Source organism: Sorex fumeus, unplaced genomic scaffold (genome assembly GCF_029834395.1).
Source record: "Sorex fumeus unplaced genomic scaffold, SorFum_2.1 ptg000003l, whole genome shotgun sequence".
In the NCBI taxonomy this organism is placed as follows: domain Eukaryota; kingdom Metazoa; phylum Chordata; class Mammalia; order Eulipotyphla; family Soricidae; genus Sorex; species Sorex fumeus.
This window is the reverse complement of record NW_026606060.1, coordinates 43,146,625-43,174,316: the sequence shown is the minus strand read 5'-3', so window position 1 is coordinate 43,174,316 and position 27,692 is coordinate 43,146,625. Positions and strand designations below refer to the sequence as shown.

Here is a 27,692-nt window from a genome sequence, read left to right as displayed (position 1 = left end):
CCTTCAAGCCTTCCAGATATGATTCCTAAGCACAGACCAGCAGTAAGCCCTGAGCATAGCTGGGGGTGGCTAAAAACCAACCAACCAAATCAACAAAAAAGATTATTATTCCATAGGTTTAAGGATGTACTCTGGGGAGGGTGCCCAGGACACACAGATGTGAGAAGCTTGAGCTCTGCCATTCATATCTTTGTGCACCCACTATTGACCAGGTGACTGGTCATACATAGGTGAGGCATCACCCACAACACCCACATGATTCCCACACCACTCACACCTCTTCACCATAAATCTAAGCTGCAAGACCCCATGCTGCTAGGCGACAGATGTCCATGGCACCCAGAACCTCACAAAAAGGATATTCCTGATTTTATTTATTCCAAATACAGTGCAGTCTCATTGATTTAGACCTCATTCACGTGAAACTGGTGACACGTTGATAGTTCTGTTTATTTCTCAAGTCTCTTTTTCATAAATGGGACAAAGTTGATGGTGATGAAGATCTTTAAAATGTTCACATATGTTTCAAGTAAACTCACATGGCTCTAGAAAAATGAATTTACATAAACAAGCATTCACTCCTTTTTTGGGGTAGTAAAACCCAGAGCCTTCTGCATATCACGCATCTGTCCTTGAATCACATCCCTGACCTCCAGTCATTCTTCCTGTATGAATAATTCTGTTACTTATCCACTTGCTCAAATGCGCTAATAGACCCAGTGCCACTCTCTGGGCTAAGGAGCAACAATAGAGAGAGCAAATATTTACCAAGAGCTATAAAGTGGGCTTATTAGTATACTTACAGGGAATCAAAAACAAACAACTTTCTTTTATGTTTTTAAATTAAAAAAAATTTTTTTTTTGCTTTTTGGGTCACAACTTTCTTTTAAAAGAAAAAAAAAAAAGTCCTGGAATTTGGAGAACATACATACAGGAAGTGCCCGCAGACCCTGGCTGAAATGGCTAGAGCTGGGACTTTGCAGTGACCTCTGTGGTCAGGACAGAATTGAGACATGCTCCATCCCAGCTCCCTCATGCATTCAAAGAATGTCTAGAAAGTCAAACTTGGGGAAAGGAAAAGCTAGTTTTCTTATACAGAAGCTACATGGTAGCTTTCTTGGTGGCCTATTGCTCAGATGGCCCCTCCCTCAATTTTTACTAAAATTCTACTAAAATGCTTTTAAAATTTTTTGAAAAGCAGCAATAAATTGGAAACTCTAAGCCACATCTAATTGCTTTCCTCACCAAGGTCCTTTAGAATTGCCCCATCATAGTGATTTTCAGAACATTTGTATCAAATATTTGTGGAAAATTTTAATATTTTGAGAATTGCATCACAATTGTTTTATCAGTTTACATATCCAAGTGCATATAGTTTTTCAAGCAGGGTAATACAACACTGAAATATTTGTGTATGAGTGACATCATTCTGAGAAACTGCTAAGCTATTTTCATTTTTAATATAACTTTTATGTAGTCAAAGGGTCTTCTCTTTCCTTTCATATCTTGATCACTTTTTATAAGCGATTTTTCCTTTAATTATAACATATTCAATTAATTGGTGATGGCCTCCAAACTGGTAAATCAGATGCTCCCATCTAGAAAGAAATAAAAGAGGATGTCAATGCCAGAAGTCAAAATAATGACAGTGTCAACAATACTAAATTTAAAAATACCTACTCAAAGGTATTTTTGTGAAGGGAATGAAGGGAATGTGCCTGCCACAAAGGCAGAGCGGGGGAAAGGGATTGGCGGGAGGGATACAGGGAACACTGGTGGTGGAGAATGGGCACTGGTGGAGGAGTGGGTACTCAATTACTGTATGACTGAAATGTAATCATGAAAGTGTGTAAGTCTGTAATTGTATCTCACGGTGTTTCATTAAAAAAATTTTAAAAATAAAATAAAAAACCAAAAATGCCTATTCCAACAACTTATACACAGATATTTTTTAGGAATTAAAGATTAACTTGCTTATGATAATCAAATGTTTTTAAAGTATGTATCTGACCCTGAGGTATTGATTCAATTAGTGATCCCTGAATTGTAACATCAGCATTATTTTTGATAGAAAGAGTTTTTTTTTTTTACCCTGGCTAGTAGGATTACAGAGTTGCTACTTGTTATATTAACTAGAGGACTAGAATAGGGACCTCTTGGATCCAAGAACTAGAAAAATGTCAAGCAGCAGTAGGAATGACAACTTTCATAGGTAGAACATTAAATCTGAATAGTCACATGGGCAACCCAGGTGGTTAGCAGACTGGAGTGAGGAATAGAAAAGCAGGGGTAAGAAAACTGAAGGCGAGCTGTTGGAATCCAGCACCAGTGAGACATCAGGGAACTATCTGAGGTAGGCTGTCAGATGAGGAGGCCTGGCCACACATTCAAGGAGCCTTAACACAAGGACATGTTTGCAGAGACCAGGCATTTGGGGAAAAGACTCATCCAGCAGCAGACCCAATCCGGAAGAGACCCCCAGACTTAAAAGTCTTTCTCCTTGACAGTTTCCTGGCAATAACCCTTAGCCCAAGCTGACGCAGCTTGGAAATAAATGATATGGCATTAAAGTTCCCCAAACAGCTCAGCACATTCTGTTCTGGAGTTGCCCTTATCCCAAGATAGGGTGCATCATTTCTTTTCCTTTTCCTTAGAGCACCACTCAAGGGTTACCCATGCCTCTCTAGGGTACAGAATTCTCTTTATTCTCTGTGTCTGTCTCCCTCTCTTTAGAATTCCCCCTTAGAATAAGTAGTTTCCCTTAATTAAAGTTTTTACTCTACAGTGTCTTCAGAAGTTCATTTCTGTGAAGTAAACAAACTTCGAGAATCTGGGTGGAGGTCAGATTGAAATTTCCTCCTCCTGAAAAGAGCATAAGCTTGCCATAGCCTGAGAACCCCAGTTCACAGGAAATTCAAGTGCTTGGGGCTGGTTCCCATGCTGCACAGATCAGATGGGTCTCGCTCGGTGCTTGGCAGCCACGGTAATAAGGCAGCAGGACTTCAAGGCCCACTGTGAAGGAACTTAGTAGACTTTTCACACTTCCGACCTCATTGGCCCCACCTGCCCCCCACCGCCCACACCCATTCACTGCCCAGCATCATTGCAGCCATCCAGGAATGTGCTCAAGCTCTCTCTGCTGCCACTACTTCCTCCTACTCTGTGGCTTTCCTTTGCACTTCACCCACAACACAACAAATCAGAAACCACATGACATTGGGTCCTGTGTGGCCTAGAACAAGTAGAAGGTCAGAAGCGAAGTCAAAAGCCAAAAACATGCAGAGGGCACAAGTCCTAAGTCCAGATAAACAGAGCAGAAGCACGGAGACCTATGAAAGACGTGAGACAAATGAAGGAATTGACAAAGCTGAGTATTCCCTTCAGGCCATGAAAAGGGTCAGAGAGATAGTACAGAGGGTAAGGTGTGTGCGTGTGTGCCATGCATCTTGCTGACTTGGTTCAATTTCAATCATTTCAATCATTGCATACTGTCCCCCAAGCACTGCTAGGAGTGATTCTTGATCACAGAGAAAGGTGTAAGCCCTGAGTACAGCTGGGTGTGGCCAAAAACCAAAAAAAACAGGAGAGGATAGGAAAGGAGAGGAGAGGGAAAATGAAAGGAGAGGAGAGAGGAGCGGAGAGAAGGAAAGGGGAGGGGAGGGGAGGAGAGCATAAAGGAGGAGAAGGGAGGAGAGGAGAAAATTAGGGTGTAGACCAAGGACTTTGGGTAGCTTCAGAGTCTATACAGAGCCTGCCACTAATAATCAGTGTCAGATAGAGTTAAATAAAGCCTCCATATTACAATGAACATAAAGTAAATAAGCTCAGTTGAAAGGATGCTTACCTAGATGCATTGATGATAATGAGATCTCCCTGCTTGCCAACTTCCAGAGATCCATGTGTGTGCGACTTCCCCAGTGCGTAAGCTGCATTGATGGTGGCAGCAGCCAAGGCTTCAGGCATGGACATTTTCATGTTCACACAGGCCAGGTGCATCACCATGGGCTAAGGCAGACAAAGAAAACATTGGAGGGAAATAACAAAATGACAGGTAGCTGGCGTTTACTTCATGCAACACAACACATGAAGAGTGAGAGGTATAGGTGAAATTTTACATATACATGAATCTTAAGTCTTGGAAAATATTGTTTCAGAGGCAATCCCCCCATATATGTTTAATACTTACTAATAATTCTTCAAAACCACTGTTCAAGTTACTTTACCTCTGCTCTAACTTAGTAAAACTTGGTTGAGTCTCTCTGCTTTCTTTGAGATTGGAAATCAATTACTATAAAATCACAATACTCAAGGCTGAATCAGAAAATTTTGCAAATAAAATCTTCTCTCTTTTCTTTGTGCCTGGAGGTGTCTCAGTAATCCAACTGCCTACACATTTTTGCTTATTTCACAGGAAAATATTTTTAGATATCTGATATATGTCGGCAATTCATGAATTTTTTGTTAGCATTTTATTCCTGGAGGTCTTAAACTCCCACTTATTTTTTTCCCCATTTTAGTATTTACTTTATAAGCAATTCCCTTGTAGAATCTAGGAGACTCACTTAACTCAGCTGTATAACTTGCCTGGCAGAAAATTTCACCATTAGCAGAAATGTCCATACACCAGTTCAGTCCTGAAAGTCAAGAATGGCAGCATAACTGCATATCATTTCTGTCAGAACCTAACACTAATGCATAGGTTTGTTGATCTTACATGCCAAAGACTCAAGTACCTAATGAAATATCTTTAAATGCTTAAAATCTTGTTGAGGCTTAATACCTGGTGCAGAAAGTTATTTTTAAGATACTTACCATTGAAAAGCAATAAGCATTAGGGTTGAAATCACTGCCCAGAGCCACAATCACACCTTCATCCAACATTTTCCTCGCTCGAGGTTGTGTGAGTCTAAGGAAAGGTGGAAAATAGCAGATTAGATGTTTAGAATGAAAGAAGACTTATGAATCCAACCCCATTGTGCCCTGGAAACAGCAGCAGAAACTTGCAGTTAAGTGATTAGTGGTGAAGTCCAGCTGAATCCCAGGACTCTGGATTGTTTTTTTAAAATCTGCTTTTGAAATTACTTAGCTATAACTTTTTCCATTTCTGAGTGTTTAGCTCAACAATCTTTATACACATACATACATATACATGTATATGTGTATATGTATACACATATATATACATATATATGTGTGTATATATATCATATATTCAGAAAGTCTTGCTTTAGGAAGAAAAATAGAATGCGCAAGTTGCTTTCCAATATCATAAACATTTTTTGCAACTCCATATATAAAAATGCAGTTTGCAGAATACACACGGGTTATTATTATTTGTTTGTTACTATTGATTGTTTGGTGCGGAAAGGGTATCTACTCCCAAGCAGTCAGTATTCATAGGATCATAGGACTCAGGGCCATTCCCAGTGACACTCAGCTGGCTGTGTGGCCTCTCAACAGTCCAGCAAGAAGGTGCTCGGACCCCAGTGTGTCTTGGACCCCAGAGACACACCTGGCATTGTTTGAGGTTCAGGGCCAGCAATCAAACTCAGGACCTAGTTTGTATAAGTCCAGACCCTTGAACAACCTCCCCAGACCTTACTGATTCTGGGGGTGAATTCTCACTGATTCTTGGGGGTGGGGGCCTCCCAAGCAGGGCTCGAATCCCTCCCAGCAATTCTTGGCCAACCTGGTCAGCAGATCAAGTGCTGCTGGAGTGCAGTAGTGCCAGGAATTCCCCAGGTCACTCCAGTGTTGCTCAGAGACCACTAGGAATGCACCCTGAGGTATTCAGGGGACTGTATTTGGTACCAGAGAGTCACCTACGGTCAGCCACATGCAAGGCATGCTCCTTTAACCCCTTTACAATCTCTCTGGCTCCCAGAGGGCAAATGAGTTAGATCTCATAGTTGTGTATGTAAATTCTCATAGAATTTAAAAATTCTCCATGACTCCCCACCTACTTCCTTTCAGACTTTGGACTCGGTGCTAAGACAGTTTGTCTCCTGCTACTCTGCCACTGGCTCACAGCTCTGGCCTCCCTTGTGTTCCTCACACACACACATCCCAGTGGAGACATCGTGACATCCACACTCCAGCAGAACCTCTTCCTCCATCCTCCTGCCTCCTCTACAGGTCTAGCCTCTTCGCCTCTACAGGTCTCTGCTCAGATGCCCCCCTTCAGAAAGGCTTTCCTTGACCAAGCTGGAAAAGCAGCAGCCTTCTACCCCACACTCTTCTCCTGTTCTGACTTTTTGGGGAGCGATTAGCATCACCCCACTTGCTGGTTTTGCATCTGTCTTCCCATTAGAATGGACACTCTTTAAAGTCTTTGTAGCTGGATCCCTGATGCCTAGAACACACCCCGCCAAGGAAGAAACCCCAATAGATGTGTTGAACACATGACTTAATAACAAGGGAGACAGCAATGACTCTTGCCTTGGCACACTGAGGCATGACTGCTGACCTGATGGGCCATTAAAGGCCACTTTAATAAGTTGCTCTCAGCAATATGTGGGTGGAGGAGGTATGTGAACCAGAGAGAAAGAGGGAGGAAAGGGTGGAGCTTAATGGTTCCCCACAGGGCCTTCACCCTCCTCTTAAAGGGGGGTGGGGAACATGAGGCTATAAAATACTCCTGGTGCCACCCAGAAACATGGGGAAAGACTCCTGAATAGAGGTCATTATCCTGAAAAACCCTCCAATGGTCCAAGGTGGTGGCCATTCAGGAAATGAGACTTCCATCCATAGCACAGGGTTTAGCTCTATTGGGGGCCCTGAAGGAGCCTCCTGACAGAGTGGTCAGAAAAATGCTTCAGGGTCTAGCTCGTTCCATCCCAGGCACCACAAGGTTTCCCATGCATGTCACGTTTATCTTTGGAGGCCCTTGAGCACTGCCAGGGTGAACTGGTGGTTCCTACAAGTGCCAAACAGTCCAACACCCCAGGCCCAAGCATCGCCATACCCTGGGGCCCCCGCATTGAACTGCAGACCACCTAGGCTGAATATTGCTGTGTGTGGCCCCCAGGTCCTCTGAACATCTTTGGGAGCCAGAAAGAAAACTATGACCTATTCTTTGTCCTGATTGTCCAGACAAGAGCCTGGACCTTTCTTGTGAAAACAGTGGAGAGCCTTTTTCACAGAAGAAGGACATAGTTGGACTTTAAATGCCATTCAGGACACCAAGTCTCATATATCTGCTCTATCTCACAATGCTCAGACTGAAAAAATCTTTTATGAAAAATGCGTTCCTTAGGTAGAAAATTAACCTACCTAAAAAATTAACCTACCTACTCTGTACATAAGATTAAGTTCTGATGACTTTGATGAATGACTGGTGACATTTGCAAGAAAAGCTGTTTTGATCATATCAAAGCAGTTACAGAGTAATAAATACTTCCAGTTTTCTACATTATGGGCACATTAAGCACCAAGAGAATGGCCATAATAACAGAATTAAACATGTATCATATCATGTACTCCTTTCTTGTTCCTGGTAAAAGTTACTCACAGCTGTCTTTATAAACCTGATGCAGTTTCTCAGTACCTGCTGCTTTCATGAAACCTTGGACTGGATCCATCAGCATACTGGTATGCTACTTGGCACTAGATGCCAGTAGCGCCCCCAATGGTGACAACCAACATTGTCTTTACCAGTGATTTCCAAAAGGCTATACTCTGGCCTCTCTCCTCCCCTCCATCTCTGGTCCCCCAGGTGGGATGTTGAGTGATTATTTTTTTTCTGAAAAGGGGCAATAGGTCAAACAAGTTTGAGGATCTCTTCTCTAAACATTGTCAGATATCCTCCAGTGAGTCTAAATCACCCTGAGATGAAGAGCTATGTCCTCTCACCATAGCAGCAAAATCATTTCCAGAAAAGCCATGTAGCTCACCCCCACTGGAAGCAGCTCCTCTTAAAAGAATAAATTGTCTAGGAAGACTGGTCTCAGCCCCAAATGTGATTGGGCCATGACAGTCACCTCATGTACTCAAACGCTCCAGCTTTATATTTAGTGTAAGTAGAGAAAAGATGGTTTTCTATGAACTATAAAAGATGGTTTTGGTGGGTTCACTCCACCAAAGTCACTCAGGGCATACCACAAAGTTCTTGGGAAAGTTTTATAAAACACACCTTTCATCTGTTCCCAGGATCTAGAAGGAAGCTTGGTATATAGAATAGAATTCCCTCTCATTTTTTTTTTGAGAACTGTTCAGATCTTAAACACTACAAGTCTAACATCTTATATATTTTTATAAAGTACAAGGCTTGTTTCATTATTTTTTCATTGTAAAAGTAATGCGTAAGGATGTTTTCCTCGGAAAATTCAAAAAAGAGAAAATGAAAACAAAGAGTCACACTCCTTAACAACCCTTACACTTATAGACAACTTGGGTCCAAGGTCCTTCTCCTCCAGACAATTCACTCATGAACAGTGATCCAGCAGCTCCTGCGAGCTCAGCTTTCTTGTTCAGCACGGTAAAGGGATTTGTAGGCACTATGGTGTATGCAGAATCTTGGAAGTGTGTGTTCTTCATGGTTTGCTCCCGTATGGCGTGAGGAAACCTCACCTCAGCATGTAGGCCGTAGTGGGCAGAAGGACGGCGGAGCACTGAGCTCTTGCCATGGCAGCGATGCCTTCGTCACTCACTTCTTCCAGGTGACTTATGGCCTGAGCTCCCAGTTCAGCCCCGAGCTACACGGAAAGGGCAAGAGAGAGGAGGGATGGGTGGGGAGGTTAGCCAGCAGCATCACAAATCAGAAAGGGCCAGAGGATGGTTTTGCCTCAAAGTGAACCACATTTATTATTGAGATTTCTTGCACACTAACTCAAACACAGGCTTCCAAATAAAGAAAAAGATTGTTTTAAAAAAAACAAAAAGATATTCACTTGGAAAGTAACTCGGATGCTATATCAAAAATGATTTTAAGCATGCATAACTGCTGAGAGTCATCAGCTGTTTGCCAAAATAATAAAATTTTTATGAGACCAGGAAGATAGGTTAAAGCACATGCTTTGCGTGTAGGAGGCCTCAGTTTGACCTCAGCACCACAGGGGCCCCTAATCACCACTGGGGGGAGCAAGCCTGAGCCAAAAGCCAAGAGTAACCCCAGCACTGCCAGTTGTGCCTTCCCCCAAAAGAAATAAAAATAAAAGATGAGTTTATGAAGCTTATGGATCAAAATAGAACATGGAGTAAAGTTGGTAATGAAGTCAAATAACTACAGAATCAAAAAGAATAATAAAAGGTATCATGTGGTGTCAGTATATGTATTAAAAGTATATGTATTAAAATAATAAAAGGTATCATGTGGTGTTAGTATATGTATTAAAAGCTTCAGCGGAGAAGACAAACTTTTCATATGGGGCACTTACATGTGTTTGAAATTTTCAACGTAAGTTTGATTTTCTCTCCACATAAAAAACTTTGGTTAAACAACAGAAAACCAAGAGGAGAAAATGTCATGGAAATATGAATTAAAGAGGGTCTCTTCTCAGCTTGATGGATTCACAGACACATACACACAGACTGAAAGCTGGGCATGCCAGTCCATGGAAATCCAAGCAGACTAATATTCCATCTCACAATTCAGCCCACAGGACAGGGTAACCCAGATAAATCTAGGAGCAGTGTGAATCAGAACTCATAGCCCAGAGCTCCACAAGAAAGACGGTAGATCTTTCTGATCTTGAAATCATCCCCACTTTTCCAATCTTCCCTCCCCTTCCCTCTCCTTCCCTTCTCTCCTCTCCCCTTCCCTTCCCTCCCCTCCCCTCTCCTTCCTTCCTTCCTTCCTTCCTTCCTTCCTTCCTTCCTTCCTTCCTTCCTTCCTTCCTTCCATCATTTCTTCTCTCGTTCTGGGTATTGGCCTCTATTTCATTCACCAGACATTTGTTCTCTATGTCCTCATATTCATTAAGCAAACATCTGGCAAATGTTTGCTTAACATTTGCCAGATGTTTGCTTAATGAATATTTATGCACTGTGCAACCGGGTTGCACAGGGTTGTATAAGACATTATTCCTGTCCTTAGCATGCTTAGAACCCAAGAGAGATCAGAGAGACTATTTTAACTCGGTAGGTTACATGCAGAGTGGGGGTCATTTCCCACTCTTAAAAAGGTTGAGGAAGGGTGTCAGAGACACAAAAGCTTAGATGAAACATGGAAGAGTTAGGGTTTAAACAAATGTGTGTGTATGTCTGTGTGTGTATGTCTGTGTGTGTGTGTCTGTGTGTGTGTGTGTGTGTGCGTGTGCGCATGCGTGTCCGTGCACAGGCACCCGTGCGTATTTGTGTTCTGATCCCATAAAGAACATGTACAAAGGCCAGGGGATTCTGGTGTTCTACATGTTTATTTTGGCTGAAACATGTTAGAGAAAGGGGAGAGAGTGAAAAGAGGAAGGGGTGGATAGAAAAGTAAGCTGGAGCTGGAGTCCTGGTAAATCCTAATCCTGGTAAGACTGCTGGTAGGGAGTTTGGAATTTGCCTTAGCAGCATGAAAAGTAAGAGAATTTAAGACGTGGCGGGAGAGAATTAGATGTAGCCTTCAAGGAATGGATTAAATGGATAGAGTAGAAGCAATCTTGAGAAAAGTTATTGCTGGTATGCTGGTGAGAGGAGGTGGTGATTCTTGAAACAGGCATCAGGATAAAGGGAAGTTAATCTAGAGATATTCAAGAGGAGAATTGGGAGGAGTTGCTGATTGGCTGAGATATGAAAGGGGGAGTGGGAGGTGACATCCAGGTCTTGGGCATGTTACACACAGAACATATTGGGGGCAGTTGCATCTGTACTTGCACCCCATAGGCAGTTGTGTTTTCAGCTCTGGAGCTTAGAGAGGAGATGCAGACTCATAACTATAAGGATTGTGTTGTCTTATTCACTGTTGAATTTTCAGAGGTTAGAACAGTGTTGGCACACAGGAGATACCCAGATATTTGTTGAAAGCATAAATAAATGAATCTGAACAAGACATGTATTTGAAAATAGTGGTGTGTTTCACTAAAATTCATCTGGATTCTATTATAGAAAGATTCTAGAAGCAGTGTATGAAATGAATAGACTCTGCTAGTGTGGCTTTGTGTGCCAACCAAAATAGCTCATGAATTTAGCACATAAAATCACAAACTTGTTTCTTATTTGTACAAATAGGCGATAATAAAAGCATATGCGCCAGGGCAGGCGAGATCACTCCAAGGACTGGTAAATATGTATTGTCTGCAGAAACCCTGGCTTGATCTCTACCAGTGCAAATTCCCTGGAGCACTGCTGGGAGCAACTCCTAAGCAACAAGGCAGGAGCAGCCCCTAAGAACTGTTGGGTGTGGGCCCCAAACAAAGCATGATAGAAAAAATAAAAGGCACACCAAAAAAAATGTACATTTTTAGTAGAGGCCAGGGAGCCTAAGGCTCAGCCAGATTAAATCTGCACAACACTCAAACAAATTTCCCAGGCTCTTGCTTTTCAGAGGGTTATTTCTTCCTTGAAACAAATGGATTAAGTTTTCCCTCCATGAGTGTTGACAACAGAAAAGCGAGTAGTCAACAGTACCTCAGCAGCCTTCATCGGGTGGAGTTCATCCCCATGGAAATTGATCTGCAGTCCCATCTCTTTTCCAGTTTGAAGAATCCGCCTAGTGGAATCGAGATCAAAGACGCCCTTTTCGCAGAACACGTCTATATTGTCCACGTGTAGCTCCCCTTTTCGGCTAAGTTCCTTCAGCTTTGGGAGATGGTTATGGACTATGTCATCAGCAGCTTCAGTGGCAGTTTTTCCTCTAAGGAAAGAAAATAATATTAGCAGAGGCATATAAATACAATTATACTTATATTAAATGTGTATGCGTTGATTTTTATACTACCACACCCAGTGGTGTTCTGGCCTTACTCTTGGCTCTATGCTCAGGGATCACTCCTGGCAATACTTGGGACCATGTACCAGAGGTAGGGACTGAGCTTGGGAAGGCTAGATGAAAGACAAACACCTTGACAGTACTATCTCTCTGGTCCCTATATATTTTTTTGATTGAGAAAGTATTATTTTATTGTTATTTTGGGGCCATACCCAGTGGTACTCAGGCTTACTCTGGCTCTGTGCTCAGGGATCACTCCTGGTTGGCTTGAAAGACCACTGGGGGTGCAGAGGATCAAACCCAGGTCAGCCATATGCAATGCAAGTGCCTGGCCCACTGTACTATCACTTCACCACCAGAGAAAGGATTTTTTTTCCCTTTATTTTTTTTATTTATTTTTTTTTTACAGTTGTAGATTTACAATTTTTTGTGCTTGGGTTTCGATTATACAATGATCAGATACCCATCCCTCCACCAGTGCCCATTTTCCACCACCATGGATAATATCCCCCCACCCCCATCCCCCCATCCCCCCCTGTCTCTGTGGCAGGGCAATCCCCTGTGTTCTCTCTCTCCTTTTGGGTGTTGTGGTCTGCAAAAGAGGCATTGAGTGGCAAACATGTTCAGTCCACAGTCTACTTTTGACATGCATCTCCCCTCCTGGGAGGATCCTCCAAATATCCTTTATTTGGTGCTCCCTTCTCTATCTGAGCTGCCCTTTCCTCTAGGATACCCGGCTGGCCTCTAAGTTATGGAGTAATCCTCCTGGTGCTGATCTCAGCTATTCTTGGGTATTAATCTTATACTTTGTTACTTTATATCCCCCAGATGAATGCAATCTTTCAGAGAAAGGATTTTTTTGGCACTTACACACTGCACTTAAGAAACTGTAGGTCTAAAACCGAAGAGATAGGACAGTGGGTAGGGTATTTGCCTTTTGCACATGTGAACCAGGATTTGATTCCTGATATTCCATATGGTCCCCTGAGCACTGCCAGGAGTAATTTTGGAATGCAGAGCTAGGAGAAACCCCTGAGCACAGCCAGGTGTGACCCAAAACAAAAACAAACAAACAAACAAACAAACAGAAATAAAGAAAGGAGAAGATAAAGAAACTGTTTAACTGACTGTGACTCTAAAAGACAGAGAAAGAATCAAAGCTACAAACTCAGGGCTATAATAATTGGGATATATCTATGGAGCAGAGCTAGATGTTCACTGACCCCAAAAATACACAGACTCACATGGTCACACAATCCAGCTTTCCTCTGTCACCTCTGAGAAAAGCCAGAGAGCTACCTGACTAAAAGACTAAATCTTGCAGGACTTCCTGGAATGCTATTTCAAAATCCAACACCGAGTACCAAGTATCACCCTGTCATTTTCTTCTGTTCCTACAGTCTAAGACTTCTTGTGCTGTCATCTGAGGACAAGGGGAAAAGCCCCTAAAATTCTGTTTCTGGCATAGTCATATATTAGAAAGAGCTAGGTTTTTAAAGTCAGATGGACACTTAACTTCCATTTATGGCTATGTAACTTCGAATCCCTTATACAGGCATCATTTGGCACACTCTCCCCTGGCCCCCAAGCTTTATCACTGTGGTCAAACCAAGACTTAGAGGCTCATAGACAAGTGGATCACAGTTCAGTAAAGAAAAAAGGAAAACAAGTTAGCACACAGAGCTTCTTGTTCAGCAAATCCATTTGGATGGGTGTGTAGGCGTGAATCATAAGAAAAGTGGCAATTAACATATGTGGCTTCTAATTCTCAAGAAATCAGAGAGAATGAGATGTTTCACAGATGAAGAATTCATGTTTGGAAAGTTAAGCGATCTTCTCAAAACCACCCAACTGGAATCAGCTGAGCTGGATTGAAGCCTGGATCCTGAATCACTCCAGAGTGAGACTCTTTCATGGTACATTGTCTTTTCCTAGTGAAAACAGGAACCAACTGTTTGACACCTTATATTCCATTTGAAAATTATTCATTTTTTTCAGATAGGCTGTCCTAAAATCTTAGTGCACTTTTAAAAATTTTTTTCCTTCTTTTTAATGAACTTTTGAACTTGAATCATTCATATATATAATATGTATGTATGCATATAGCACTATCCTCCCATTGTTCATCGATTTGCTCAAGCGGGCACTAGTAACGTCTCCATTGTGAGACTTGTTGTTACTGTTTTGGGCATACTGAAAACGCCATAGGGAGGTTGCCAGACTCTGCCGTGTGGGTGGGATATTCTCGGTAACTTGCTGGGCTGTCTGAGAGGGACGGAGGAATCAAACCTGGGTTGGACACGTGCAAGGCAAATGCCCTACCCGCTGTGCTATCACTCCAGCCTCTCTCTCTCTATATATATATATATATATATGCTAAAAACATACAAATATCATTGAAAAATTTAAGCATTTGTCTTTTGTGAATTTTAATAATACAATAAACATTTAATAATAGAGTAAACTAGCTCCTTTGAAGATGGTAAGAAAAAATTAGCAAAATTTTATAATTTATATTCAAGTAGCATTGATTTTACTGTATATAGGTTTCATGTTCAGAATTATAGTTCCAAATCTCTCTAAGCCACATTAGGGTCTCCAACTTATAAACAAAATTTAAATGATTAAACTTTTAAATAATTTTGGTCAGTTTGGCTATCTCTATTTTCAGGGGCCAAAATTGCATTATGACTTTTGAGAAGCTCTGTAAATTTCCAAGGCCCAAGTTTATTATTTTCAGATCTATTTGTTCTAGAAGTCAAGTCTTCAACACTCAAATTGTCTAGAAATTTGAGGGACAAACTAAAGCAGATACTGAAGGGAACAGAATTCTCTACAGAAAATTCTGATAGGAAGAGATCTGTAGATAAAAGTTAAAAGAGTGATATTAAAACAGATAGTATAGCTGTTTAACAGAAAAACAGATAAAACTCTAACCTATCCCGAATTGTCTTTGCTTTGAGATATGATCTAGCCCCCCCCCACTTCCCTCCCCCACCCCCCAGTGCTGTTCTTTCTCACTGTGGTCTTGGAGGGCACACCAGGAATTGCCACGGGTCTTTGAGGGCAGGGGCCCAGGCGTGTCAGGGGCTTTATACATTCAAAACCTGTGTTCTGTCCCCTTGAGCCACATTTCCAGTCCTCCAAAAACGTTATTCTTAAAGTACTTTGTGCTAGCTGTCACGGGAAACTATTGAAACTAATAATGATATTTGTAGAGGACCTATGATAGGGCATTTACTTTTGTTAACCAAAGGAGTTTGAGGTCTCTTCTTTCTTATCAGTAAGGGAGAGAGCCCAGAGGCCCCCAGGGAACTTAGCATGTAAAAAACAACAACAACAACAACAACAACAACAACAACAAAAAACATGACTGCTCAGTAGAACCACACCTCTGCCTAGTCGGCTCCCACCCTCTCCTTGGGAGCATTAAGGGGCCAAACGAATGCCAATGTCCACCCGCTGGAGAACGCCGCCTTCTCCCAAGCCCCGCAAGGCCCCGGCTAGGTGCTCAACGTGCCCAGTGGTTCCCTGGGACCCCTCGGAGGACGTTACTTTGGCACTGAATGCGCCCCGCAGTAGGTGGACGAGATGCCGATGTCCAGCTGGCGCCGGGCACGCTCAATCACGCGCAGCATCTTGAGCTCAGTGTCCAGGTTGAGGCCGTAGCCGCTCTTGCACTCCACCAGCGTGGTGCCGGCGCTCAGCATGCATCCCAGGCGCTGCTGGAAGGTGCCGAACAGCTCCTCCTCCGATGCCTGTCGTGTGCGCTCCACCGTGAAGTTGATGCCACCACCAGCCTGGTGGATCTCCATGTACGTGGCTCCTGCCAACTGAACACATAGCTTCGAGTGAAGGCAGGCCCACGCCGGCGGGTGGCTGGTGGGTCTGCGGAAGCTCAATCCACTATTAAACATGATTCGCCATCTGCCAGTCCTGAATCTGGGGGCCGGCTACTCTGCCAAGGTAATCTCGAAGATGGAGGTCGGGTGGGGGTGCAGACCCGAAGGAGGGGCTGAGACGTTGGCATGGCAAGACCTGCTGTCCCATGACAACTCCAGGGCAGCGGTAATTACCAGTTGGTAAGAGGACTCTGTATTTCATTATATTCAGGGTTAGGTCCACATTCTAGGATGCTCAGAGTCTATTTTTATGAAGGTGATCTAACTGGCTCCTAGCAATACCCAAGCCCATCTTGGTAGGGAAGAAAGAGGGCATGGAGAAAGAGGTCTGGGGGGGGGGGGTGCTGGGAGTGGGGGGGGGGCACACTAGCCACCCTTTGTGCACCCTTTGAGCCACCCTGGCCGAATTTCTGTACTGCAGTTCCAGATATACTGGCGATGTACTCCAGATCAATGTACCCCAGTTCTCAGCCTTTCTACAACATTCAGGACTTTGGAGAAATTGGTACCACTGCAGTTATTCAAAAATCCACTGAAGATCAGGAGTATTGGTCCATGGTAGGAAGTTTGCCACCAAGTGGGAAGGAGAGTGCAGTGAGGACAGAGGTATCATTATCACTATGACTGGGATAGTTGGAAATGATCAGATGGACAAGGAGTGAGTGTTGAAAGGAGGTAAAGAGATATACATGATAACTAGCACAGTGCCTAAAAGGAAAGTGTGTGTGTGTGTGTGTGAGAGAGAGAGAGAGAGAGAGAGAGAGAGAGAGAGAGAGAGAGAGAGAGAGAGAGAGTCTTCCATAGAGGCAGGCTGTAGGGGCAGGGAGGGAGGGGCCATGGTCAGTGGGGTGGGAGGAGAAAACTAGGGATATCAGTGGTGTGAAATGTGCACTGGGGAAGGGACAGGGACAGGTGTTGGAACATTGTATGACTGAAACTCAATCATGAACTTTATAACTGTATCTCACAGTGATTCAATTTATTTATTTTTTTAATCTTAAAAGTGTTCACTCAAGAGTTAGGGACAGAAGGGTTGTATGTCTCATTATTTGGCCATTAGAATTTAGGGACTGCCCTCTGCCACTCAAACAAATCAAGAGGCATTTCTGGAACCACAGATTCCTGTGATTCTGCCACAGCGAGTGTGGTGCAAACAGGGCATTTGGGCTAGAGATTCAGTCAAGGGTTATAGTCAACCCAGTTCCATCCCTGGCACCCTTATAGTTCCCTGAGTACAGAGCCAGGAATAATCCCTGAGCAATGCTGGGTGTGTCTCCCAAGCACAAAACAGTATGTTCACCTAGAGGGCATCCTGGGTAGTTTTCATCTAAGTTCTGCCCTAAATGAACCTACATAAGGCATGACCTCAGGCAACACCATTCTCACAGTGCATTTACCTCCTCTCTCCATCTCTGTTATGATAGCATCCTGCTGTAACTCTTCAAGGTCACTTTTGGCTCTGAAATTTTGTGATATAATAAAGAAGTCTGAAAAAAACTTTCTTGTGTAAGACAGGTATATAAGAGTTGAATGTGTGTTCACATTTTCTGGAATAATCCCATTCAGGTGGGGAAAAAAAAAACTCTAACTTAGAAAGTAAGCTTTTAAAAAATATGTAGGAAGAAAAGAGGAAACTCTGTACATATAGCTAAGTGAAACTGGGCCCATCTGAAATCACTCCATCTTGTGTGTTTTCAACTCTCCGGAATTCTAGAAAAAAATACAGAACTATTGGTATAGGAAAAAAGACCACTAGTTCCAAAGCTGGGAAGGAAAAGGGATGATGATTTAAAAGCACAGAGGATTTAGGGAAGCAGTGAAACCACCCAGGAGCTTAGGATGATCCCTGGCATCATACATTTCCCCAAATCTATAGAACACATACCAATAAGAGTGGACCTTAATGTAAACTACTAACTCTGGTGATAATGATTAATGACTATAGGTTCATCAGGTATAACAAATATAATCCACAGAAGGGAGATATCAATAATAACAGTAGCTGGGAGGGGTTGGAGGTGGGACAAGAATGCATAGAAAATCTCTTGTCTCCTACTCACTTTTGCTGTGTAGGTAGAACTGTTATAAAATATAACTACTGAAAAAAATTCAATAAAGACTCAGTGAGGATTTGAGGATTAACTATGGCAAATTAGTGACTGACATAGATCACATTTTATGTTTCTTAATAAATCCCCTACCCCTGGGAGGAAAAAAAGAACCAGACATTTTATTTTTGCCATAAGTAAAACATTTTTACCAAATTTGACTCTAATAAATAATAATTTTTTTTCAAACTGTTTTCTTGAGCCCCCTTTGAGGCTGCCAGGAACAATAAACTGGAATGATGGAAAGGAAAGAGAGGAAAATTTTAAAGCAAGGCAGCACAGTAGGTTTTAAACAGAGGATTCTACTGCTGACATATTTTCAGATGATTATGCTTAAAGGGTTGCCAGCCATATGCATAACATAAAGATTTGGTACAAATTAGAAATTAGGGTAATATTTATTTTTTTAGAGGAGCCTCCCAAGTGGTGCCTCCCAAGAGGCCCTAGGCCTCTCCCATGGATTCTCAGCCAACTGGTCTAGAGGTTCAATGTGAGACCAGAGGATGTGGAACTGTTGAGGCTCTACAGAGATTACTTGAGCCAAGTCAGCAGTGCTCTGGGAATCCAAGGCCTCACTCAGAGGTATTTGTGGAGGTAGAACAAGGTTATACCAGGTGATGCTCCAGGGCCCATGTGTTGCTGGGGACCAAACCAGGCTCACTGCATGCAAGGCAAGTGCCTTAACCCCTCTATTATCTCTCTACCCACCCTTAGTTATGTTTTATTGCAGTTTACTCCACAGGATAGGTCAGTAAAAATACCCACTTGATAGTTACAGATGACATATGTTGCAAAGTCTGATTAGCTATCAAGTTTCTGGAAAGGGACTTGTCTATATTTGTGCTTTATTTTAATTTGCTTTCACTGTTACAGTTACCTTCATTGCAAACTCGTGAACTCTTTCGCCAGCCCATACTGGATGTGTGTGTGCATCCACCAACCCTGGAATCAATAAATTAAATCATTTTTCAAGTTAGCACTGCACTGTAGCACTGTTCTCCCCTTGTTCATTGACTTCCTCGAGTGGGCCCAGTAACGTCTCCATTTTGAGACTTGGTATTGTGTTAGGCATATCGAATACGTCACAGGTAGCTTGCCAGGCTTTGCCATGTGGGCGAGATACTCTTGGTAGGTTGCTGGGCTCTCCGAGAGGGGCAGAGGAAAATCGAACCTGGGTTCGGCCAGGTTGGCTGCGTGCAAGGCAAACGCCCTACCCACTGTGCTATTGCTCCAGCCCCATTTTTCAAGTTAGAGAAAAAAAAAATCCTTAGAGGGCAGGCAGTCTGTTCTATACTTTCTGGAATTTGTGATGGTTCATTCACTGCCAAGGTGGGTTAAAAAAAAGAAAGGATTTGTGGTTTTATAGCAGAGAGGAAATAAGCCTTTTTGCTTGCCTAGAAGGTTTTCATGGGAAGGGGGGCGTTCCGGTCCGTCCTTCACGCCCTACCGAGGTCACCAGTTGCCCCCCACGAGCGGCTCTCCAGCACGGCCACAGCCCCAGAAGCACAAGGGCTTAATGCAGAACCCAGCAGCTTGGAGCAGAAAAGTGAAAGGACTATGCGTTAATCCAGGCAATCATTTCTGCCCAGAGGGGAAAGGGTGTTGCTCCCTTCCGCCCTCCTCCCTCTGGAAAGAAAGATGGCGGCCACATGGGAGCCTTGTGGACAGCAGGTATGAGCCGGGGGTGTGGGGGCGACTAAAACTTCATGGGAAGGGGGGCGTTCCGGTCCGTCCTTCACGCCATACCGAGGTCACCAGTTGCCCCCCACGAGCGGCTCTCCAGCACAGCCACGGCCCCAGAAGCACAAGGACTTAATGCAGAACCCAGCAGCTTGGAGCAGAAAAGTGAACGGACTATGCATTGATCCAGGCCATCAAGTCTGCCGGAGGGGAAAGGGTGTTGCCCCATTCGCCCTCTCCTCTCTGGAAAGAAAGATGGCGGCCACATGGGAGCCTTGTGGACAGCAGGTATGAGCCGGGGGAGTGGGGGCGACTAAAACCTCATGGGTCGGGGGGCGTTCCGGTCCGTCCTTCACGCCCTACCGAGGTCACCAGTTGCCCCCCACGAGCGGCTCTCCAGCACGGCCATGGCCCCAGAAGCACAAGGACTTAATGCAGAACCCAGCAGCTTGGAGCAGAAAAGTGAATGGACTATGCATTGATCCAGCCCATCAAGTCTGCCGGAGGGGAAAGGGTGTTGCCCCATTCGCCCTCTCCTCTCTGGAAAGAAAGATGGCGGCCACATGGGAGCCTTGTGGACAGCAGGTATGAGCCGGGAGTGTGGGGGCGACTAAAACCTCATGGGAAGGGGGGCGTTTCGCTCCGCCCTTCACGCCCTACCGAGGCCACCAGTTGCCCCCCACGAGCGGCTCTCCAGCACGGCCACGACTCCAGAACACAGAAACCAATTTCTTAACTATCTGACTTTCAGTAGAAATACTTCCAGGGTCAATAAGTAAAATAGCAGAAATCCAAAACCAACATTTAATTCTTGAACCCAGCTGGAGAAAGCAAATCACTTCACAATGCTTTTTCAGCATGTCTGATTTGGGGGGGGGGGGGTAAACTCTAAATAATAGTGGTGAATCTTTTATTGAAACAATCTAATCAAAGCGGATAGAGTGTTAACTAGAATTCATCTGCCTCACAGGGACGGGGAGGGGTGGGGGGTGGGGTTTTATTGGGGTTCTTCATGGGAAAAAATAAGTATTGGTAAAGGGAAATGTGTTTGATATTTGCATGACTGAGACATAAACCTGAAAGCTTTGTAACCTTTCCCACAGTGATTCAATAAATAAAAAAAAAAAAAAAGAAGGTTTTAATAAATGAGAGTGAGCACCATAACAAAAATGTTCTTTAAATATCTTTCCTGGACTTGGATTATAAAAAAGTAGTAAGTCATTTGTCTGAGACCCTGGATACAGTCCAAGCAAAACACACACACACACACACACACACACACACACACACACACAATGGAGAGGAAGGAACAAAACTCTTTTACTTCAAAAGTCCATACTCATCAAGTGAGTTTTTAAAATGGGATATTGAGGGGCCATAGAGAAAGTACAGTGGGTAAGGTGTTTGCCTTGCACACAGCCAACCCAGGTTCTATTCCTGGCATCCCATATCATCTCCCTGAGCCCACCAGGAGTGATTCCTAAGTGCAGAGCCAGGAGTAACCCCTGAGCACTGCAAAGTGTGGCCCCAAAACAAATCCCATATGGATATCTTGTATATGCTGAGAAAAACCAAGAATTCAATATTCAAAGTATACTGTTGGTGTAAAAATGGATAGTATAATTTTTACCCTCGACTCTGAAAAGGGAAAACATGAAATCATAAAGATGAATCTTTCTTCAAGGGAGAAATATACTTTAACTAAAGAGAAACTACCAAGTACAATTCAGTGAAGTGTATCTCTTGAGACTATTCGAAATAGCTTATGTATCACATAATTCTTTAGTGTTTTTTACTGGACTAAAATCGAGTCTCTATTATTCAGGTTGCTTTCTGCCATTTTCAGCTCTTTTACCTCATGCTTTACCCTGACTTCATTTTCTAATTCCCAACACCCAAAAAGTAGGTTTTTGTCAAATATACACAGTACAAATTTTATTTTATTTTATTTTTTTCTATTTTGGGTCACACCTGGCGATGCACAGGGGTTACTTCTGGCTCTGCACTCAGGAATTACACCTGGCAGTGCTCAGGGGACCATATGGGATGCTGGGAATTGAACCTGGGTCGGCCGTGTGCAAGGCAAACGCCCTACCTGCTGTGCTATTGCTCCAGCCCCACAGTATAAATTTTAAAGATATAAATTCTAGCCTTGGCATTTATGTATGACTCAAAATCTGTGAAGCTTCTTTCAGATATTACATGAAGTCATAAAACATAGATAATGTAAGAGATGGTAGTTAATAAATGGAGTCTGTTTTCAGTGACTAAAACTGTATATGAACTTCAGTGAAATCTTTAGGAATTTTTATTTTCTTTTGCACTTAGAGGTGTATCCTTCGTCTCATACCTTATACAATTTTAGAGTAGCACTGTAGCACTGTCCTCCCGTTGTTCATTGATTAGCTCGAGCAGGCCCAGTAGCATTTCCATTGTGAGACTTGTTGTTACTGTGTTTGGCATCTCGAATACGCCACGGGGAGTTTGCCAGGCTCTGCTGTGCAGGCGAGATACTCTCGGTAGCTTGCCCTGCTCTCCGAGGGGCGGAGGAATCGAACCTGGCTTGGCTGGGCAGGCTGTGTGCAAGGCAAATGCCCTACCGCTGTGATAGTAAATTCTGGTAATAGATACAGTAATTTTTCCTGCCTTTTGCCCCTATGTAATGAATTAATAAAATCCTTCTTTCAGTGGGTTTTGAACCAAAACACAACACACTTGTAAATGATTGGATTTGACTTCCAGTTTTGCCCTTTGTCTGCTTAGTAATTTGGGGTGAGACCTTCATTTAACCTTTGAACTTCAGTTTTCTAATCTATTACACAAAAGTGTTATAGATTATAAAGGAAGGTCATTGCAAAAATTCAACATGGAAACATGATAGGAAAGCAGTTCAATATTAGTACCAGAACATGGTAGCTTACCATATGGCCATGTCTAAAACAAGCTCCTATTCCTTCTCCATATTACTAAAGCTTTACATTTCAGGGTCTTCTTTGAAAGGAGTTTATACCTGGCAAGATGCATTTCCCAGAACAGTCAATTCTTTCTTCAAAGGTTGCATCAGAAAACTGTCTTCTGATAGCATCGGCAGGACCAATGGCTTTTATAACTCCATCCCTAAAGAACATCCAGAAATAATTACTTGACTTTGAGGAAATGTTGCGAGAAATCTGACTCATGATTTAAAAATATACTACCAATAATTTTTCTCTTGTCAACATTTATTATATTTCCCTCTTAAATCTGTGTTTGAAAAGTGATTCTAGTGGGAGCAGAAACTACATGGAAAAAAGTTATTATGAAAAGAAGTAGAATCATTGTGAGAACTGTGGGGAGGGAACAGTTAGGAATTATTACCACAAAGTACAGGATTATCTTCTGCAAGATCCTACACCTCTGTGCCATCAATGGATTCCTAATTATCATGTTTTAATAAAAGTTTATATATAAAATTGTTCCCATAACAGAGGAATTTTATTTGGGGGTTGGGGTTTTCCTAGCAGTGTTCGGTGACTCCACATTAGCCTCACAGCTTTAGAGTTCTGATTCTGTGGTACTGGGGGTGGTGATAACCAGGACTAAACTTGGGGCATGTGTTCCAGCCCTTTGAGCTTCCTCGACCCCACCCTCTAACAGTACTATTTTAAGGTAGTCTAAGATACACCGTAATCAATATTGAAAGCTGCGAGATCAAAGAAGGAACTTATAGATAAAGGAACTCCTGTAAGATTCACAAAAGATCTATCAAAGATCTGTACAGGCCAGAATAAAGCAGTCGAACACAGTTTCAAAAAAATACTCAATGAAATAAAATACTAGTTCTCACAGCTAGATCATCATTCAAATTAGAGTAATGATAACAGAACTTCATGGACAAATAACAGCTTTGGAAGTTCATAGCCTTGAAACCAGTTTTGCAAGAAGCATTACAAAGTTTCCTTTAAAGACAAGACAGATTTCAGAAACATTCATAAATTCTACAAAATGATGCTATAAATGATTTTGTCTCAATATTTTTTAAAAAAACTTGCTTAATTATTTACCTAATTATCACTGGTTTTCTTAGGAAAACAAGAAAACCCATGGAAGTTTCCCTTCAGCACTTTGTATTTTTGCCTCTCCTCTAAATCTTTAAAACAAATACTCCTTATGTTTGAGTTTATTTTTCCAGTCCTTTTAATTTTGTTCATTTATGTTGGTTTTGGGGTTTGGGGGTCATACCTGGCTGTGCTCAGCATTTACTCCTGGCTTTGTGCTCAGGGATCACTCCTGGTGGGTCCTTGGCTTACCCATTATACTATCTCTGCAACCCGTTTCTTTTTCATTAGATATTTCATCCTGGTTTTAGCCTTTGGATGAGATACTTATAACTGTGCATTTCTCTGTTTCCTTCTTGATGCTTCTTCAGGATCAGTTATAACCTGTACACACACTTGGGCACATATATAAAAATGGTTAAGATATCCTTGAAGTCCCAAGTGACTAAATACAATGGAGGAAACTAGGCTCTGTAGTATCAGACAATCTCTGGAATATTAGGAGGAAGGGGGAGGGTTTGGGGTTTTCTGGGATTTATGTTTATATTTCTAATGCCTGAGGGATTTGCTGCTAATTGCTGCTAATTGTACTCACAGCACTCTGACCTACAGCCTACACTCTTCTCATTTGCCACAAATGACCCCTGATTACAAGATTCTGCAAAAGAAGTGATGCAAAAATGTAAGACTATCACCTAAATAACTCACCCTGAAAGCACTTTTTTTTACCTTAAAATATTCAGAAAGAAAAAGCAAACTACATATTTCAAAGTAGGTAGAATCATCAGAGAATTATACCAATTCTGCATTTTATTTTGCATTCAGATGAAAATCCAATTCTGTATTGAACCAGCCAAACAAAGTCAAAGAGCAAAATTCCAAGTATTCGATACACACAGTTTAGTAAAGGAAATCTAATAAACTTGTAGGAAGTATAAAACAGACTCAAATAAGAAAATCCCCACCAGACCAAAAGTCAACACCCTCTTTTATTTTCCTTTTCATATTTTGCATAGTTTTATGGGGACCTAAGTGGAGAAAACATCCAATAAGTTGGATATATTACTAGATACATCCAAGTTGGAGGTACTACTATAATTTTTAAAGATTCTTTAGTCTCTCCTTAGATAGGTATTTCCTTAACTTTCTAAATCAGTGTGCAATTCTATGAACTGGTTCTAACAAAATGTCGACTAGGGATGTTTTTTAATCTCTTTATTACTTACAAACAAGCAAGCAAGCAAGCAAGCAAATATCCATGCGTACACACAAAATATGGTCCTTTCATCCTTTTATTAATTGCAAACAAACAAATATACATGCAGACACACATCGTACACTCCCTAGACACTGGGCTCTTACACAACCCTCAGCAGCCTCGGGTAAGAGGTGAGACCAAAGTCTGCCTTGCAATCACTGAGCGTTGGGCTGCTACACGCATCCACCCCTCCACCTCCACCCCACCCACCGCTCCCCACTCCAGGACTGTCCTCCCAGGCTTTGGCTGTTCTTTTATTGGTGTCCAGTAGGAAGCACACAGGATTAGATTTAAAACAAACAAAAAAAATTGCTGAAAGGGACGTCTTTTTCTGGTGGCTGCCTGTTCCTTTCCTGTCATTCTAAACATCACTAAACGGTTCTCCAGTTCTTACGGTCTAAGCAGGGTGAGGAGAGGCGGCGTAGAAATTCAGGTCTCAGAACTGCACCCACATAAAAGATCTGGGAACTCTGTGTGTGTGTGTGTGTGTGTGTGTGTGTGTGTGTGTGTGTGTTCAGAAATGTGTCTTTTGAGAAAAAAACAGGCCATGTGACACAAGTGGTCCTTGGGGCCGAGACCACACTTCCAGAAACATTAGCAAAGAACCCAGCCCCCTCTTGAGCGCAGACAACGCTCATTTCACCTGCAGAGTGAAATGAGCTTCTAAAGCGTCCCCGTGGGCTGTAGTTTTTTCCACCCAATGGAGACGCGATGCAATCTAACATATTAGCCAGAGAGTTCCCCCTCCTCCCCCAAAGGCAGGCGAACCAAACAGCCGGTGCGGACGGGCCAGCTTCTCCCCGGACTTCGCTCCGCAGCGCCGGGCATGCTACCGGCCCCCAAGAGGCAAGCCGGGCGGTGGCCGAACTCTCCCGCAGTCCCCACCCGGGCCCCTGCACGCGCCGCCACTTACGAGCCGACCACCAGGCTGGCCCCTTCCAGCACCGCCAGGCTGCGCAGGGCATCCCGCGCCAGGAAACGCTCGCCGCGGGCGCACACGAGCACCACTTGTTGCGCGTTCTCCAGCAGGAGGCGGTGGCCGCCAGCCATGTCGCCGTGCGCCGCGGGTCTCGGGGACGCCTCGGGGCTGGGGCCGCGGGCCTGGGCGCAGGGCGGAGCGGAGCGGGGGGCGGGTCCTCGTGCCCTCTGCACCCCGGGCCAGCCACGCGCGCCTGCCCCCACCAGCGCCGATGCCAGGACCCGCCGGGAGGATGATTATTAGCCAAAAACTGTTATCGCGGAATCTCCTTATTGGGTGGGGGGGAATGCTGATCTGGGAGGGGACCGTCCAGTTTCGTGCTGGGTAAAGGTGGCAGGAATTGTCCTGGCTTGACAATTTAGGAAACTGAAGCTCGTCCCCGGGAGAGAGAACGGGGAGGCGCTGCGACCTCATCAGGGGAGAGGGCATTATTGGGAGGCTGGGACCTCCAAAACGGGCCGAGTGGGGTGTGTAGGGGCAGGTAGCGGAGCCTGGGACAATGCCTGGGAAAGAGAGAGTGGACGGGAGTCCGAGATGCCCCCCCCCCCCCAACGCCGGCTGCCAGCCTGCAGAGGGACCCCCGAGGCTGCGCTGAGGGCCGGGCTCCCAGGTGCGCGCGGCGCGGTGGGGGCGCGGTTGGCCGGTGGCGCTGAGGATTCGGTACCCGCTAGATGCAGGGCAGCGCCCGCGGGCGGAGGAGAAAGCCGAGTCCACGGCCCGAGGAGCAGACTTGGCGCTCACACGCTTGACGACTTCCTGAAGGAGAGGTTGAAACCGTTCCTACATCTAAACTCAGTGAGGTAAAACTGCTTACAGCCAAGGAGTCCCCAAGCCACACAGCCCAGCTGTGTCTGCTGGCGCCTTAATTGGCGACCCAGCGAGAGTGGAGACCAAATCGAGGGGTTGTTGTTGTTGTTATTACTGTTTTTTGGCAGTGATCTCTCCCACACCTCTTCCCATCCCTCACCGGCTGCTGTGAACAAGTGGCAGCATGCAGGGTTTCGTTCCTAATATCTTGTTTTATTTTATTTTATTTTATTTTTATTGAATCACCGTGAGATACAGTTACAAAGCTTTTTTGTTTGAATTACAATCATACAATGATCAAACATCCACCCCTCCACCAGTGCACATTCTCCACCACTAATGTCCCCAGTATACCCCCCCTTTCCAACCCTCCCTTTGCCTCCATGATAGACAAGTTCTCCCATACTCTCTCTCTACTTTTGGATTATGGTTTGCAATACATATAACTGAGAGGTTATCACATTTGGTCCTTTATTTTGTTTCTATGTTTTTGTGAAGAGTCGTATGTTAGGACTCATGGAACATGTAAGATGTGAAAGGCACTTTCTCAGTCCAGTGAAGAGCCTCTGATCAAAAGGAAGACGCTGTAAGGACATAAATTCTGTATCACATGAACAGACTGTGGCCTGCAAAGCCATAAATTATCTGTCACTGGCACACCGTTTCAAAGTGAATTTTATTTCATTTCATTATTTATTTATTTTTGTTTTGGGGGCCACTCCCAACTGTGATCAGGACTTACTCCTGGCTCTGTGCTCAGGGATTACTCCTAGTGCACTCTGGGGTACCAGGGATCAAAACCAGAGTACAAAGTAAGCACCATATACTTGTATTATCTCTCCGACCCCTAACGTTAATTTTAAAACAAGGAACAGAAAGCAAAATCTCCTTTGAGTGGACACAATAAGAATATACATTAGTATGACCAATAAGATAGATTCAAGTAGGTAAAAGAGAAGAAAGGGAAAAAAGGAAAAGAATTAAATTATGTAAGTAAAAGAACCCCCCTTTTTATGGGAGTATTCAATAGACTACAACAATAAGTGTCTGCACAGAATGTTATTGGGGGT

The 27,692-nt window shown here is 43.5% G+C and overlaps 1 protein-coding gene and 1 pseudogene across 2 annotated transcripts; both read right to left on the bottom strand.

Annotated features, from left to right (window-relative positions):
• Positions 1-373: 373 nt before the first annotated feature.
• Positions 374-25,932, bottom strand: AMDHD1 (amidohydrolase domain containing 1). 2 transcript variants are annotated; one of them, XM_056118295.1, is made up of 9 exons: positions 25,750-25,932; positions 22,552-22,658; positions 18,739-18,803; positions 15,407-15,684; positions 11,551-11,776; positions 8,569-8,693; positions 4,813-4,906; positions 3,845-4,005; positions 374-1,598 (listed from the first exon to the last, which is right to left on the bottom strand). In XM_056118295.1, the coding sequence occupies exons 1-9, from the start codon at positions 25,884-25,886 to the stop codon at positions 1,511-1,513; spliced, it is 1,281 nt and encodes a 426-aa protein (XP_055974270.1). In that variant the 5' UTR covers positions 25,887-25,932; the 3' UTR covers positions 374-1,510. The 2 variants fall into 2 exon arrangements, with proteins under 2 accessions (XP_055974270.1, XP_055974277.1); XM_056118302.1 differs by lacking the exon at positions 18,739-18,803 and having other exon boundaries at positions 25,750-25,876.
• LOC130029435 (uncharacterized) lies at positions 4,612-4,748 on the bottom strand (annotated as a pseudogene).
• Positions 25,933-27,692: the final 1,760 nt, after the last annotated feature.

Excerpts from the sequence above, each read along its gene's own strand:
- AMDHD1 (XM_056118295.1), bottom strand. The coding sequence starts at position 25,886 with ATGGCTGGCGGCCACCGCCTCCTGCTGGAGAACGCGCAACAAGTGGTG. Across the intron at positions 15,685-18,738 it reads TTCACGAGTTTGCAATGAAG|TTGGCAGGAGCCACGTACAT; the intron begins GTAACTGTAACA and ends CTATGTGTTCAG. Across the intron at positions 1,599-3,844 it reads ATTATCATCAATGCATCTAG|ATGGGAGCATCTGATTTACC; the intron begins GTAAGCATCCTT and ends ATTTCTTTCTAG.